The sequence below is a fragment of the Bufo gargarizans genome, chromosome 6 (assembly GCF_014858855.1).
Source record: "Bufo gargarizans isolate SCDJY-AF-19 chromosome 6, ASM1485885v1, whole genome shotgun sequence".
NCBI lineage: Eukaryota > Metazoa > Chordata > Amphibia > Anura > Bufonidae > Bufo > Bufo gargarizans.
The window spans coordinates 65,129,898-65,146,444 of record NC_058085.1 but is presented as its reverse complement, the minus strand read 5'-3'; the positions used below and the strand labels follow the sequence as shown (position 1 = coordinate 65,146,444).

Sequence of the window (16,547 nt, the reverse complement as noted above, 5' to 3'; positions counted from 1 at the left end):
TTTGTAGCGGAAGACCTTCTCTGTCGGGACATAAAAGATTTATTGCTTATAGCTGGACATTCTAAATCGGTCAGTGTGATATCTCATTCCGTCTTCTGGATATATTGGAATTTTACACTATATGGGACCAATTGCAGGTTGGATTATATGGATTGCAGGCTGACCAATGCTTGATGCTTGATGAATTTTCTGACGCTTGATGAACTCTGTAACCATTAGCCTCTCAGGACTTAGTGCTGCTGTTTTTTAAAAAAAAATTTATATATCTTTTATGTATCTTAGTTCTATGGATTTTTATGTGCAATGAATATAGTTTTATGTATGATAATGTTGATGACATTAAATTAATATTATCCAATATCGTTCCCTTATACGGAGTGCCCCTCATCTTTTTATACAAATTCTTTATCCTTTGTGCGGTCTGGGTGGACCGAGGGGTGAGCACCCTATCCACACAGCACACAGGGTGAGCCGCTGGTTTATAGCATTTGTTCAAAGTAAATACAAGGCACTTACTAATGTATTGTGATTGGCTTCATTTTTCCATCACATTATACACCACCCATTTCCAGTGGTTACGACCACCCTGTAATCCTGCAGCACCGGTCGTGCTTGCACACTATAACTGGCACTCCAGAAGTTCTAAAACTACAACTCCCAGAATCCTCCTTTCACTTATTTGGGAGTTACAAGACCAGCCGAGTAAGTGTGCATGCTGGGAGTTGTAGTTGCGCAACAGCTGGACTGCCGAAGGTTGCTGATCCCTGCACTATAAGAAGCAGTGACCTCTCTGGTGGCCGGGACCATGGGAGTGCACATAGGCACACATACGCAGCACCTCCTGTCCTGTCCACCTCTTATCTGCGGTGCTATGGTGGTCGTAACCCCTGGATTTGAGCAGCATATAATGTGCTGGAAAATAAATGGAAGCAATATGGACAATCACAATACATTAGTAAGTGCCTTGTATTAACTCTCTACATGATAAATGCCATTTGCTGAAGTGAGACAACCCCTTTAAAAGGGCCTGTCCATGGGCCCCATCGGGCACAGCTCAGGACCCTTATTGTAGCCTCAAGCTATCCGTAAATTATATAGGTAGGCCCCTTGCAGATGAGCATTCCTCCCGCAGCCAGTCTGCAACGCAGCTCCTGGCGCTGCCGGGGGTCACATAGCATTAAATTGATTTATGATGCTATGTAACCCTTTCAGTTCTGGAATGTATTGGATAACACTGGATTGTTAACCAATACATTCCAGAACTGTAAGGGTTACATAGCATCATAAATCAATATAATGCTATGTGACCCCCGGCAGCGCTGGGAGGTCAGGACGGGTGCTGCACTGCGGACTCGCTGCGGGAGGAACGCTCGTCTGCAAGGGGCCATAGTCCTACATTTCAATGGCTGCCATGTGATTCCATATTCCCCCTGTAGTGCAGATGCCTGTCTGTCACCTACCCCTGGAAAGATCAGCTGTTTGCTGGGAGCATCAGCATTTTGAAAAGGACTTTATAATACTTGGCCATACTGAGTCCTCAGGACCTGCTTTTGCAGTGGGACTCCGATCTGGCCCTCTTTCCGGAAAGTCCATATGGCCTAAGACTGCATGTGGTCATCCTTATAAGACCCTAATAAATAGAAACCCCCCATTTGCAGCAGAGAGGTGGAGAATATAACGGAGAGCATCTGCACATGTGTGACCACCTCAGGTGTGGCCCTGAGCTGGAGGAGAGCGGCAGTATTGGCTGACCATGTAATTTGTGGTTGGGCCACTCTGTATTTCTTCTCACTGGCTAATTACTGACTCCCAAGAAAGGGATCTGTATGCTGGAAGAGGGCATTGGGCTTTACTGGAGCAGGGCTTTTCGGTGGTCCAAGCTATTACACATGCAGAACAGTGATGCATCTTGATTTGGTAATTTGATGCCATCACCGCTGCTGCATTTGGATGTATTGCTGTTTATGTGGATTTTGTGTCCTCCAGCCAGTAATGTCACGGCGCCAGGTCTTGCACCAGCAGATTATCGGGAGGGAAGCATTCCTGCTGGTGGAGGAGAACGCTGTATTTCCATGCAGCGATCTCCTCCTCAGTATGGGGAGGAGTAATCCCCAATGCCATCGCTCTTCCTCATATTGACTCGTTGTTTACACAGCACAGTCTGCTGTCGGCACTCAACGATTTTTCTGTGAGCGTTTCGCTTCTTCATCGGGTAATTGGCGGTACTTTTACACCGCCAGATAATCGCTAATGAGCATTTCTTGGCCCTGTGTATAGGGTCCTTGAGGATGAGTGGCATTAACTGAACAGAAAAAAAGCTAAATAATGGGCTGACCTCCAAGTAGAACAGGTGCACCAACTGAGGACCGATATTCCTTTTCCAAATAGAAAATTGGGTTCAAAGTCCAGCACTTTTGGAATATAAAATGCCTTTATTAAATATCCGGACAGTAGAATTTTTTTTTTAAAACCAAGTTCACTTACATGCTTTATACAACAGAATAAAAATATTACTATTGGGAGCTGTGACAAAGGGGAGCTGTTGTGGTTTTAGATGGTCATGATTATGAGAGAGATATCTTTCAAATACTACAAGATGGTGATACTTACCGTAAATGGCGATTCAAAGATGCTCCTGGGCAGTTGCTGGAGGAAGGGCATGCCCTAAATGCATTCCTATTATGTATGGTCCCCCTAAAATATATAAACAGGGTGTTTGTCTTTTGTACCACCCCATAGTGTCCTGCTCTGGATCGTTATTTGAGAGATTATGTCAATGGTTGGACAGCTATCTTCAAAGGGGTTGTCCCACTAAAAATCTAATACAGTTTTCAAACCAGCACCTGGATCTAATTACTTTTGTAATTGCATGTCATTAAAAATTTTGCATAGCTACTGAGTTATTCAATAACATGTATCTGGATAGCGCCACCTACTGTTCTTTTCCTTATTTTTTTTGTGCTGCTCACTGAGATGGCCGCACATGCTCAGTTTCATCCTTCAACTGTCTCCTGAGCTGTGATGGGGAGAGCATGGACACGCCTCCTGAGCTGTGATGGGGAGAGCATGGACACGCCTCCTGAGCTGTGATAGGGAGAGCATGGGCACGCCTCCTGAGCTGTGATGGGGAGAGCATGGGCACGCCTCCTGAGCTGTGATGGGGAGAGCATGGACACGCCTCCTGAGCTGTGATGGGGAGAGCATGGGCACGCCTCCTGAGCTGTAATGGGGAGAGCATGGACACGCCTCCTGAGCTGTGATGGGGAGAGCATGGACACGCCTCCTGAGCTGTGATGGGGAGAGCATGGACACGCCTCCTGAGCTGTGATGGGGAGAGCATGGACACGCCTCCTGAGCTGTGATGGGGAGAGCATGGGCACGCCTCCTGAGCTGTGATGGGGAGAGCATGGGCACGCCTCCTGAGCTGTGATGGGGAGAGCATGGACACGCCTCCTGAGCTGTGATGGGGAGAGCATGGACACGCCTCCTGAGCTGTGATGGGGAGAGCATGGACACGCCTCCTGAGCTGTGATGGGGAGAGCATGGACACGCCTCCTGAGCTGTGATGGGGAGAGCATGGACACGCCTCCTGAGCTGTGATGGGGAGAGCATGGGCACGCCTCCTGAGCTGTGATGGGGAGAGCATGGACACGCCTCCTGAGCTGTGATGGGGAGAGCATGGACACGCCTCCTGAGCTGTGATGGGGAGAGCATGGGCACGCCTCCTGAGCTGTGATGGGGAGAGCATGGACACGCCTCCTGAGCTGTGATGGGGAGAGCATGGACACGCCTCCTGAGCTGTGATGGGGAGAGCATGGGAACTGGCTTTTACAACTGTGGCTTGAATAGATGTGGTTTGTGTAGATGTAATATCTGGGAAGCAGATTGCTTCCACTGCCAATAATCTCAAACATAATAAACTGCAATACACTGTATGTCCTATATGTGCTAGAATGCAGCGAGTGTAATAAACAGTGTATTGGCTGCACTACACGTCACTTTAAGATTAGAATTGCAGAAGACCTTAAAGGGGTACTCCGGGAATTAAAAAATGATTACTTAATTATAAATATATTCCCAAATACCTTTCATTAGTTATAATGGCTCATTTTGTCTAAGGAGCAGTCATCAGGAGAAATAAAATGTTCGCTGTCCTATTAGTACACACAAAACCTGCCCTAATGACACAGAAGGAAGTTACTTCACAACTCTGAGCTAAAGAGCTGCCTTATCCTCCTCTCTGCTCTACTTGTCAGGGATGAGGGTTTGTTTTGTGCGGGACAAGTTGTACTTTCCAACACCACCACTTAATATTGCAACTAAGCCAGTTCTGCATTACACCGGTTTGATAAATGACAATTAGAAAAAAAAATATATATATATATATATTAGGGCTGCAACGATTAATCGATGTAATCGATTATATTCGATAACTGGATTCGTTGTCGACGAATCCAGTTATCGAATAATCGCCGATTCGTTGCTATGCGGGCGGGCGGGCGGTCGCTGCATCTTTATTTTACCTTTTTACAATGACGCTCCCGCTCCTGTAACAGCCAGGCAGAGCGGACGGCGGCGTAACGTCACTCACTCACGTGACACGCCTGCTCCGCCTCCTTCATTCATGAAGTGGGCGGAGCAGGCGCGTCACGTGATTGAGTGACGTTACGCCGCCGTCCGCTCTGCCTGGCTGTTACAGGAGCGGGAGCGTCATTGTAAAAAGGTAAAATAAAGATGCAAGCATCGGGGCCGGGGCTGTTAGGGGGAAGGGGGAAGGGGGGATCTGTCTATGGCACTGCTATGGGAAGGGGGGGTCTGTGTATAGCACTGCTATGGGGAGGGGGGAGGATCTGTGTATGGCACTGCTATGGGGAGGAGGGGGGGTGTCTGTGTATGGCACTGCTATGGGGAGGAGGGGGGGTGTCTGTGTATGGCACTGCTATGGGGAGGGGGGTCTGTGCACTGTTATGAGGAAAGGGATCTGTGCACTGTTATGCCCATAACAGTGCACATATCCCCCTCTCCATAACTACGCCGTCCACAGATCCCCCTCTCCATAACTACGCCGTCCACAGACCCCCCTCTCCATAACTACGCCGTCCACAGATCCCCCATAATAGTGTCGTCCACAGATCCCCCATAATAGTGTCGTCCACAGATCCCCCATAATAGTGTCGTCCACAGATCCCCCATAATAGTGTCGTCCACAGATCCCCCATAATAGTGTCGTCCACAGATCCCCCATAATAGTGTCGTCCACAGATCCCCCATAATAGTGTCGTCCACAGATCCCCCATAATAGTGTCGTCCACAGATCCCCCATAATAGTGTCGTCCACAGATCCCCCATAATAGTGTCGTCCACAGATCCCCCATAATAGTGTCGTCCACAGATCCCCCATAATAGTGTCGTCCACAGATCCCCCATAATAGTGTCGTCCACAGATCCCCCATAATAGTGTCGTCCACAGATCCCCCATAATAGTGTCGTCCACAGATCCCCCATAATAGTGTCGTCCACAGATCCCCCATAATAGTGTCGTCCACAGATCCCCCATAATAGTGTCGTCCACAGATCCCCCATAATAGTGTCGTCCACAGATCCCCCATAATAGTGTCGTCCACAGATCCCCCATAATAGTGTCGTCCACAGATCCCCCATAATAGTGTCGTCCACAGATCCCCCATAATAGTGTCGTCCACAGATCCCCCATAATAGTGTCGTCCACAGATCCCCCATAATAGTGTCGTCCACAGATCCCCCATAATAGTGTCGTCCACAGATCCCCCATAATAGTGTCGTCCACAGATCCCCCATAATAGTGTCGTCCACAGATCCCCCATAATAGTGTCGTCCACAGATCCCCCATAATAGTGTCGTCCACAGATCCCCCATAATAGTGTCGTCCACAGATCCCCCATAAGTGTCGTCCACAGATCCCCCATAAGTGTCGTCCACAATTTGTTTTAATATGGCCTTTGAACATAATTTTTCAAGTAAGATCATATAAACCTCTCTTTTTTGTAGTTTTTTCCGATTAATCGATTAATCGTAGTAATTAATCGGCAACTAATCGATTATTCAAATAATCGTTAGCTGCAGCCCTAATATATATATATATATATATATATATATATATATATATATATATATATATATATATATATATATATATATATATATAATTATAATATATATATATATATTTTATGCTAAGACTAAGGCCCCATTCACACGACCGTATTTGTGGTCCGCGTTTTCTGCGGATTGGATGCGGACCTATTAATTTCAATGTGTGGCGTCTGCATCCGTATGTCCCGCAAAAAAGAGAGAACACGTCCTATTCTTGTCTGTTTTGCGGACAAGAGTGGCCATTGTTACAGTGGATTCGCCCAAAAAAACTAACGGATGTCACACGGAAGCCATCCATATTTTTTTGCAGATCCGCATTTTGTGGATGGCAAAATACATACGGTTGCGTGAATGCACCCTGAGGGTGCGGTAGTCACCTGAAACATGTAAGCGAACTTTTTTTTTTTTTTTTTTTTTTCTCCCCCCCCCCCCCCCCACTGTCCGGATATTTAAAGAGACTTTGTATTCCAAAAGTGCTGGGCTTTCAACCCAATTTTCTGGCATGAATTAAAACCTTGTACCTGTTTATGCACTAAGGGGGGGGGGGGGGGGGCGTTAATATTTTCAGCGTTCTTCTTCTTTCAAACGTTTAGTTTTCGGTTTCAGATGAGAATGGGGGCCTGGTGTCCAGGTCGTATGGACTGGGTGACCTATCGCGGGTGGAAGAGGATCGATCCAACAAAGATGACGAGTCAAGTCGGCATTCTGTAAGTAGTTTAGGATAAGGGGGGCGAGACCGAACCCCATCCTACCGTCTGTCATTACCTCGATCACCTGCAATAAGTAACTTGATGTCTCTGAAATCCGTGCTTCGGCCACGTTGTTTTGGGCGAAGTTCAGGGATTGTGCAAAAGTTTAACAAATTAATCTGGCAGCAGGAAATGTCATGAAATGTAGAAATCGGATGTTGCCCACCTCTTAAAGGGGTTGTCTAAGATTTTTATTTTTAAATTAGTGCAGAGGAGCAGGGGCTGTAAGAACAGAAGCAAAGAATAACTAACACCTGTCATGTCCCACTGCTCCCAAGCCTCCGCTCTGATCCCAGCAGGGCCTGCGGGGGTGACACGCGGTTCATCATTCACATGACCACTGCCTCCAATTACTTGGTCTCAGCGGTCATGAATGGTAGGACTTTTTTTTTTTTTTTTTTTCTTTATTTTATACAGCCACCTGATCTTTGTCACTTTTTAAAAATTTCGGACAACCCCTTCTCTTTGAAGAGAATTACCACCGTAAACACTCATTTGACATCTAATTCACTGCTACATGTTGGAGGATAAGAAGTACGGAAAAATGGCGATATAACTATATTTCTGAGATGCGGGAGGCAGAGAGTTTATTAATATCTAAAAAGGATACGGTCATCTATTAAAGGGGTCATCACATGAACAATGTAACAAAAATCAGACATCATATAGCACAAGACGACCTCTTTCTAACAAAGCTAGAACCAGCCCTGGACCTCACATGGATCCAGAGATCTCCACATTCATTGTTCCAATTGCTCTGCTACATTTATTTCAGGCTGGCAGCTCAGGTAAGTGTCCTTTGTCAGAGGTGTGTCCTGTCTGCTGCAGCTGAAGGATGGAACGGAGTGTGTGCTTCTGTCTCAGTGAGGAGAGAGAAATTAGAAAAAGAGCAAACAGCAGGTGGCGCTCTACAGATAGATTTCATTGAATAACTCAGTAGCTATAATGAATTTTTAATTACATGCAATTACAGAAATATTTAGAATATTGGCACAGAATAGTTCTGTGATGGCTAACCTCCGGCACCCCAGCTGTGGTAAAACTACAACTCCCAAGATGCACACTTGTTTGGCTGTTCTCAGAACTCCACAGAAATAAATGGAGCATGCTGGGAGTCGTAGTATCAACACAGCTGGAGTGCCGGAGGTTAGCCATCACTGGGAGCGTCAATTTGACCTGTGTTGGGTAGTTTTATACCAATGACCGGTCTTTTATATGAATGTATAAGTGGGAGTGAAGTGTGACTACTAGGGCCCAGTAACGCACACTGTCAATGCACTTATATACTATTATGTGGTGTTGATTGACTATATATATTGATATTTCATCAGTTGTAAATATCTCTGTTTTTTATTTGTGTATCTTTTTTTTAAATAAATTGCTTATTAACATATTACATTGATATGTCCGATTACCAGCGAGGCAGTAAGTTATAAACAATCTATCACTTTTGTCTTTGGAGATAGGGATCTCCTTTGCTGTGCGCTGGTAATAGGACAATTCCACCGTTGGGACCCGCACCTACAACGAGAACGAAGCGAGGAGCACTGTGGCTGGAGGACCCCAGATTTCCCGGGGTCCGTCCACCACCAAGCGCTGCTCCCATAGAAGTGAATGGGCTATTTTCGGCGGCCCCATAGAAAGGAATGGAGGGCGGCTGCGCATGCGCAGTGTGCCCTCCGTTCATTTCCCGGCTCCGTTCTCATTGTAGGTACGGGTCTCAGAGGTGGGACCCGCACCTATCAGACAATGGGGGCGTATCCTAGCGATATGCCCCCATTGTCTGAGATGGGGAAACCCCTTTAATGCTTTCTAAATGCTGTTAAAACAGCTCAGGCAAGATAGCTGCCCCCATAATCATGTTCAGGAAATAGAATTAAAAAATCTGTAATCAGAAAACAAAAACAGATTAGAAAAAAAGAGATGTGTTGCTATTTGGTTTTAACTAGCAGATAAAATTTTTGGCAAACCATTCCCTTTAATTCCTTAACGACCAGCACCATACAAGTACGGCGCAACCGGACTTGACTTAACGCCCAGCGCCGTACTTGTATGGTGCGCTGATCAGGCGGGTGCAGGAGCTGTGCCTGCCCGATCTGCGGCAGGGGTCCAGAAGTCACTGATAGCTGGACCCCTGCTCTATGCGCCAGCATTGGTGAAATGCTGCTGGCGCATTAACCCTTGCATTACCACAGTCAGCGCTGACCACGGCACGTGCCGGCTTCAGATGTGTGCGGGGTGTCTATTAGGTCCCCGTGCTGCTGTAACGGGGACCCGAGGCAGGGAAGGCAGCCCGATGCCTTCCTTAGCATCGTGGCTGCCTTCCGGGAGAGTCTGAGATCCAGCAGGCTGAAGTGTATTAGTGTGTAATACACTTACAGCCAATGCATTACAATACAGAAGTATTGTATTGCAATGTATAAGTATTGTAATGCATTGTAAAGGGAATCAGCAGACCCCCAAAAGTTGTGGGGGAAAAGTTAGAAAAATAAAGTTGTACAAAAGAAAATTAAAAGTTTCAAGTAAAAAATAAAAAAGCGTCCTTTTTCCAAAATAAAGTAAAGAAAAATTGTAAAAAAAAAAAAAAGGGGGGGGGGGACATATTGGGTATCGCCGTGTCCGTATCAACTGGCAATATAAAAATATCACATGACCTAACCCCTCAGGTGAACACTGTCAAAAAGATAAAATAAAAACTGTTAAAAAAATATCTTTTTGTCACCTTACGTCACTAAAAGTGCAACACCAAGCGATCAAAAAGGCGTATGCCCCCCACAATAGTACTAATCTAACCATCACCTCACCCCGCAAAAAATGAGCCCCTACCTAAGACAATCGCCCAAAAACTGCAAAACTATGGCTCTCAGAATATGCAGACACTAAAACATGATTATTTTTTTTGTTTCAAAAATATCATTGTGTAAAACATAAATTTAAAAAATTATACATATTGGGTATTGCCACGTCCGTAACGACCAGCTCTATAAAAAAAAAACACATGACCTAACCACTCAGATAAACACCGTAAAAAAAGTGTACAAAAACCCTTTTTTTTTTTTTTTTTTTTTTTTTTTTTTATTGGGTCACCATACATCACAAAAATTATAATACCAAGCGATCAAAAAGTCATATGCACCCCAAAATAGTGCCAGTCAAACCGTCATCTCATCCCACAAAAAATGAGACCCTACTTAAGACAATCGCTCAATAAAAAAATAAAAATAAAATGGCGCTCACAATATGGAAACATTAAAACATGATTTGTATTTATTTTTGTTTAAAAAATGCTGTTATAGTGTAAAACTTAAATAAATAAAGTATACAGATTATGTATCGCCGTGTCCGGAAGAACCTGCTGTATATAACATATCACATGACCTAACCCCTCATGTGAACACCGTAAAACAAAAAAAAAATAGTGTCCCCTTACATCACAAAGTGTAATACCAAGCAATCAAAAAGTTACATGCACCTTAAAATGTACCAATCAAACCGTCATCTCGTACAAAAAAATGAGCCCCTATAACATTCGCCCCCAAAAAATTAAACTATGATTTTTTTTTTTCTACATATTCTGAAAGCCATTTTTTTTTATAATGCTTTATTATGTAAAACTGACAGAAACAACCTGCTCTATAAAAATACCACATGATCTAACCTGAACATTGTAAATAAAAATAAAAACGGTGCCAAAACAGCTATTTCTTGTTACCTTGCCTCACAAAAAGTGTAATATAGAGCAACCAAAAATCATATGTACCCTAAAATGGCACCAACAAAACTGCCACCTTATCCCGTAGTTTCCAAAATGGGGTCTTTTTTTTGGAGTTTCTACTCTAGGGGTGCATCAGGGGGGCTTCAAATGTGACATGGCAGCTTAAAATTATCCCAGTGAAATCTGCCTTCCAAAAACTATTTGGCATTCCTTTCCTTCCACGCCCTGCCGTCTGCCCGTACAGCAGTTTACGACCACATGTGGGGTGTTTCTGTAAACTACAGAATCAGGGCAATAAATATTGAGTTTTGTTTGGCTGTTAACCCTTGCTTTGCTACTGGAAAAATGGATTAAAATGGAAAATCTGCCAAAAAAGTAAAATTCAGAAATTTATTTTCTATTAAGGGTCTATTCACACGTCCGTAGTGTATTGCGGATCCGCAATACACTGGGCCGGCAGCCCTATAGAAATGCCTATTGTCCGCTATTGCGGACAAGAATAGGACATGTTCTATTTTTTCCGGAGCCGCGGACTTGAAATGCGGATGTGGACAGCACTATGTGTGCTGTCCGCATCCTTTCCGTCCCCATTGAGAATTAATGAATGGGTCCGCACCCGTTCTGCAGACTACTTTTACACTTGCGTTCGGGGTTCCGCTTGTGAGTTCCGTTTGAAGGCTCTCACAAGCGGCCCGAACAGATCCGTACAGCCCCAATGCATTTTGAGAGGATGCGGATCCGCTCAGAATGCCTCAGTTTGGCACAGTTTGGCCTCCGTTCCGCTCAGCAGGCGGACACCCGAACGCGGCTTGCAGCGTTCGGGTGTCCGCCTGGCCGTGCGGAGCCAAACGGATCCGTCCAGACTTACAATGCAAGTCAATGGGGATGGATCCGTTTGCCGTTGACACAAACGGATCCGTCCCTTATTGACTTTCAATGTAAAGTCAGGAGTCCCTATTAATATACCATCGGATCGGAGTTTTCTCCGATCCGATGGTATATTTTAACTTGAAGCGTCCCCATCACCATGGGAACGCCTCTGTTAGACTATACCATTGGATTTGAGTTAGATCGTGAAACTCAGATCCGACAGTATATTCTAACACAGAGGCGTTCCCATAGTAATGGGGACGCTTCAAGTTAGAATATACTGAGAACTGTCATTGCTGCCTGGCAGCACCCGATCTCTTACAGGGGGCTGTGATCCGCACAATTAACCCCCCAGGTGCCGCACCTGAGGGGTTAATTGTGCATATTATAGCCCCCTGTAATAGATCTGGTGCTGCCAGGCAGCAGGGGGCAGACCCCCCTTCCTCCCCAGTTTTAAATTCATTGGTGGCCAGTGCGGCCCCCCTCCCTCCCTCCCTCCCTCCCTCCCCAGTATTATATTCATTGGTGGCCAGTGCGCATCACAGCCCCCTGTAAGAGATCGGATGCTGCCAGGCAGCAGGGGGAAGTTATGTACACAGTTCTCTTAGTATATTCTAAATTGAAGCGTGGGAACGCCTCTGTGTTAGAATATACTGTCGGATCTGAGTTTTCACGAAGTGAAAAATCGGATCTGAAAAAAAAGTTATGCAGACGGATACGTCCTAAATGGATACCATCGTTTGCGTTATAGGAGCGGATCCGTCTGTGCAGACACCAGACTAATCCGCTCCGAACGCAAGTGTGAAAGTAGCCTAAAATCAGTTTTAAATACCTTGAGGGTTGTAGTTTATAAAATGTGGCAATTTATGGCTGGTTTCTATTATGTAAGCCTCACAAAGTGACTTCAGACCTGAACTGGTCCTTAAAAAGTGGGTTTTAGAAATTTTCTGAATAATTTCAAAATTTGCTTCTAAACTTCTAAGCCTTCTAACGTCCGTCTCCCCCAAAATGTCATTTACAAAATGATCCAAACGGGAAGTAGACATATGGGGAATGTAAAGTAATAACTATTTTTGGAGTTATTACCATCTATTATAAAAGTAGAGATATTGAAATTTGAATGTGCTCATTTTTCAAAATTTGTGGTAAATGAGAAAAAAAAAATCTCAGAATGGCCTGGATAAGTAAGTGTTTTAAAGTTATTACCACATAAAGTGACACATGTCAGATTTGCTAAAAAATGGCCTGGTCCTTAAAGGGAACCTGTCACCGGGATTTTGTGTACAGAGCTGAGGACATGCGTTGCTAGATGGCCGCTAGCACATCCGCAATACCCAGTCCCCATAGCTCTGTGTGCATTATTGTGTAAAAAAAAGTGATTTGATAGATATGCAAATTATTCTGAGAGGAGTCCTGTCCCTGAGATGAGTCCAGCGTGAAGGATCCCAGCACCGCCCCGCATTAGTGTTCCTTCCTTGTGCTGGCATCAGCCTCAGGGAAGTAACTGCGCAAACACTAGCTCGCGTATTGCGAGATTACGGCGCTCTAGCTTTCTGACGTCAGGGAACAAGGAGGAGATTAGGAGGATGAAGGACGGTGCTAGGCTTCTTCCCGCTGGACTCATCTCAGTGACAGGACTCCTCTCAGGTTAATTTGCATGTCTATCAAATCGTTTTTTTTACACAATAAAAGCACACAGAGCTATAGGGACTGGGTATTGCAGATGTGCTAGCGGCCATCTAGCAACCCATGTCCTCAGCTCTATACACAAAATCCCGGTGACCGGTTCCCTTTAAGGTGAAAAATGGCTGGGTCCTGAAAGGGTTAAACAAAGGATATCTCTTTTCTGATCTCATATTCAGTATTTGGCTTATGCAGAGAGCTACAGTATCTCGCAAAATTGAGTACACCCCTAAGTGAAAATGGCCAAATTGTGCCCAAAGTGTCAATATTTTGTGTGGCCACCATTATTTTCCAGCGCTGCCTCTCTTGGGCATGGAGTTCACTAGAGCTTCACAAGCTGCCACTGGACTACTCTTCCTCTCCTCCATGACATCACGGAGCTGGGGGATGTCAAAGACCTTGCGCTCCTCCACCTTCCATTTGAGGATGCCCCACAGATGCTCAATAGGGTTTAGGTCTGGAGACATGCTTGGCCAGTCCAGCACCTTTACCCTGTTTGTTTAGCAAGGCAGTGGTCGTCTTGGAGGCTTGTTTGGGGTCATTATCAGGTTGGAGTACTGCCCTGCGGCCCAGTTTCCGAAGGGAAGGGATCATACTCTGCTTCAGTACATGTTGGCATTCATGGTTCCCTCAATGAACTGTAGCTCCCCAATGCCGGCAGCACTCATCCAGCCCCAAACCATGACACCCCCACCACCATGCCTGACTGTAGTCAAGACACTTTCTTTGTACTCCTCACCTGGTTGCCGCCACACACGCTTGACACATCTGAACCAAATATGTTTATCTTGGTCTCATCAGACCACAGGACATGGTTCCAGTAATCCAGGTCCTTAGTCTACTTGTCTTCAGCAAACAGTTTGCGGCCTTTCTTGTCCATCTTTAGAAGAGGCTTCCTTCTGGGACAACAGCCATGCGGACCAATTTGATGCAGTTTGCGGCGTATGGTCTGAGCACTGACAGGCTGACCCCCCCACCTCTTTAACCTCTGCAGCAATGCTGCCAGCACTCATACAACCTCTGGATATGACGCTGAGCATGTGCACTCAACTTCACTGGTTGACCATGGGGAGGCCTGTTCTGAGCAGAACCTGTCTTGTTATTCCTCTGTATGGTCTTGGCCACCGTGCTGCAGATTTTTAATTAATTATAAATGAGCAGATCTGGTCAAAGGCAAATTTATTTATTTTATTAAAATTTGTATTTATTTATTTTTTTACTTCTTCAAGATCCAGTGGGTCTCATTGATTCACAGTGCACTGTACTGTCAGTATTGCACAGATACTAAGGTCCATTCACAGAGCCGCAAGTGTTTTGCAGTCTACAAATTGCGGATCCACAAAACACGGACACAGGCCATGTGCTGTCCGCATTTTGTGGACCACACATGGCCGGCACTATAATAGAAAGGCCTGTTCTTGTTCGTGGCTGCGGACAAGAATAGGACATGCTCTATCTTTCTTGCGGGGCCGCAGAACAGAACTACGGATGCGGACAGTATATGGTGTGCTGTCTGCATCTTTTGGGGCCCCATTGAAATGATTAGGTCCACACCCATTGTGAAAAATTGCTGAATGGATGCAGACCCATTCACGCGGACGTGAAAAGCGCATCCGCAAAAAAATACGGATGACGTCCGTGTGCATTCCATATGGAACCTCCTGGCCCCTAATAGAACAGTACTATCCTTGTCCATAATGCGGACAATAATAGGACCTGTTCTATTTTTTTTGCGGAACGGAAATACGGACATGCAGAAACGCAATGCACACGGAGTATAATTGCACACCTTCCGTTTTTTTGTTTGTTTTTGAAATGAATGGTTCTGTATACGGTACACAAAAAAAAGGAACGGATACGGAAAAAGAATATATTCGTGTGCATGAGGCCTAAGGCTACTTTCACATCTCTGTTGTGCAGAGAACAACCTTCCGGAATCCTCTGGTTTTACCGCTGCTGGATACAAACGGAATGCTCGCCGGCCTCATTAAGTGTGAAAACTGTAGGATTTTATGTTTTTTGTTTACCGTAAATATAGATATCAACATGGAAAATTTAAAAATATGTTTCACATCAAATTTAAACGGTAGGTCATTTTCTGAAGAGACACAACTCCATTGTATGAATGGAGGAAGGCTTTAGACCGTGCTGATTACGTTCCTGCCAGCACCTATCTTCTCGTGGTGACGTTGTGTGTGGCAGACGCGGAGAAGTTGGCTCCTATAAAAAGGGTAGTCCCGTCAGGAGTAGAGATGAGCGAACTTCTGTTTTAAGTTCGGCGTCTAAAGTTCGGGGGCGGGTTACCGGAGAATCCCGATCTGGAACCGGATATGGATTCCGACTTCCGTTGTGGTCCGTGGTAGCGGAATCAATAATCGGCCATTATTGATTCCGCTACCACGGACCACAACGGAAGTCGGAATCCATATCCGGTTCCAGATCGGGATTCTCCGCTAACCCGCCCCCGAACTTTAGACGCCGAACTTAAAACAGAAGTTCGCTCATCTCTAGTCAGGAGGAGATCCTGGTTAGCAGGGGCTCATTCATGTGAATGGCTGCCATGTAATACATTTCCCCTGGAGTGGCTGCTGCAGAAAAAATGGCTGGCTGGCCACAACTTCCCCAGCAGTCACAGCTTCAGTGTAGCAAGCGGTTTTGAAACAGTAAGGATATGTGATTTAGGGCTAGTGTAAAGTAGAGCTGGCTTAGTTGCCCATAGAAACCAATCAGATTCCACCTTTCATTTTCCAAAGGAACTGTGAAAAATTAAAGATGGAATCTGATTGGTTCCTATGGGCAACTAAGGCTACTTTCACACTAGCGTTCGATCGGATCCGTTCTGAACGGATCCGATCATATTAATGCAGACGGAGGCTCCGTTCAGAACGGATCCGTCTGCATTAAAATGGCAAAAAAAAGCGAAGTGTGAAAATAGCCTCGGACGGATCCGTCCAGACTTTCAATGTAAAGTCAATGGGGGACGGATCCGCTTGAAGATTGAGCCATATTGTGGCATCTTCAAACGGATCCGTCCCCATTGACTTACATTGTAAGTCTGGACGGATCCGCACGGCCAGGCGGACACCCGAACGCTGCAAGCAGCGTTCAGCTGTCCGCCTGTCCGTGCGGAGGCGAGCGGAGCGGAGGCTGAACGCCGCCAGACTGATGCAGTCTGAGCGGATCCGCATCCATTCAGACTGCATCAGGGCTGGACGGAGGCGTTCGGGTCCGCTCGTGAGCCCCTTCAAACGGAGCTCACGAGCGGACCAACGAACGCTAGTGTGAAAGTAGCCTAAGCCAGTTGTATTTTACACCAGTTTGATAAATCTCCTCCATAGTGTTCTGACTTGCTTGTCGGAGAGGAGTCCCTACTGTACCATGGCCCTACACCTGAGAAG

General features: G+C 45.6%; 1 protein-coding gene across 1 annotated transcript in view; it reads left to right on the top strand.

Moving 5' to 3' along the window:
- Positions 1 to 16,547, top strand: part of LOC122941789 (SAP30 binding protein) — a 59,505-nt gene that overhangs the window by 1,734 nt on the left and 41,224 nt on the right. The window contains exon 2 of the mRNA XM_044299225.1: positions 6,739 to 6,839. Coding sequence (XP_044155160.1) covers positions 6,739 to 6,839 — 101 coding nt within the window. The remainder of the gene's footprint in view (positions 1 to 6,738; positions 6,840 to 16,547) is intronic.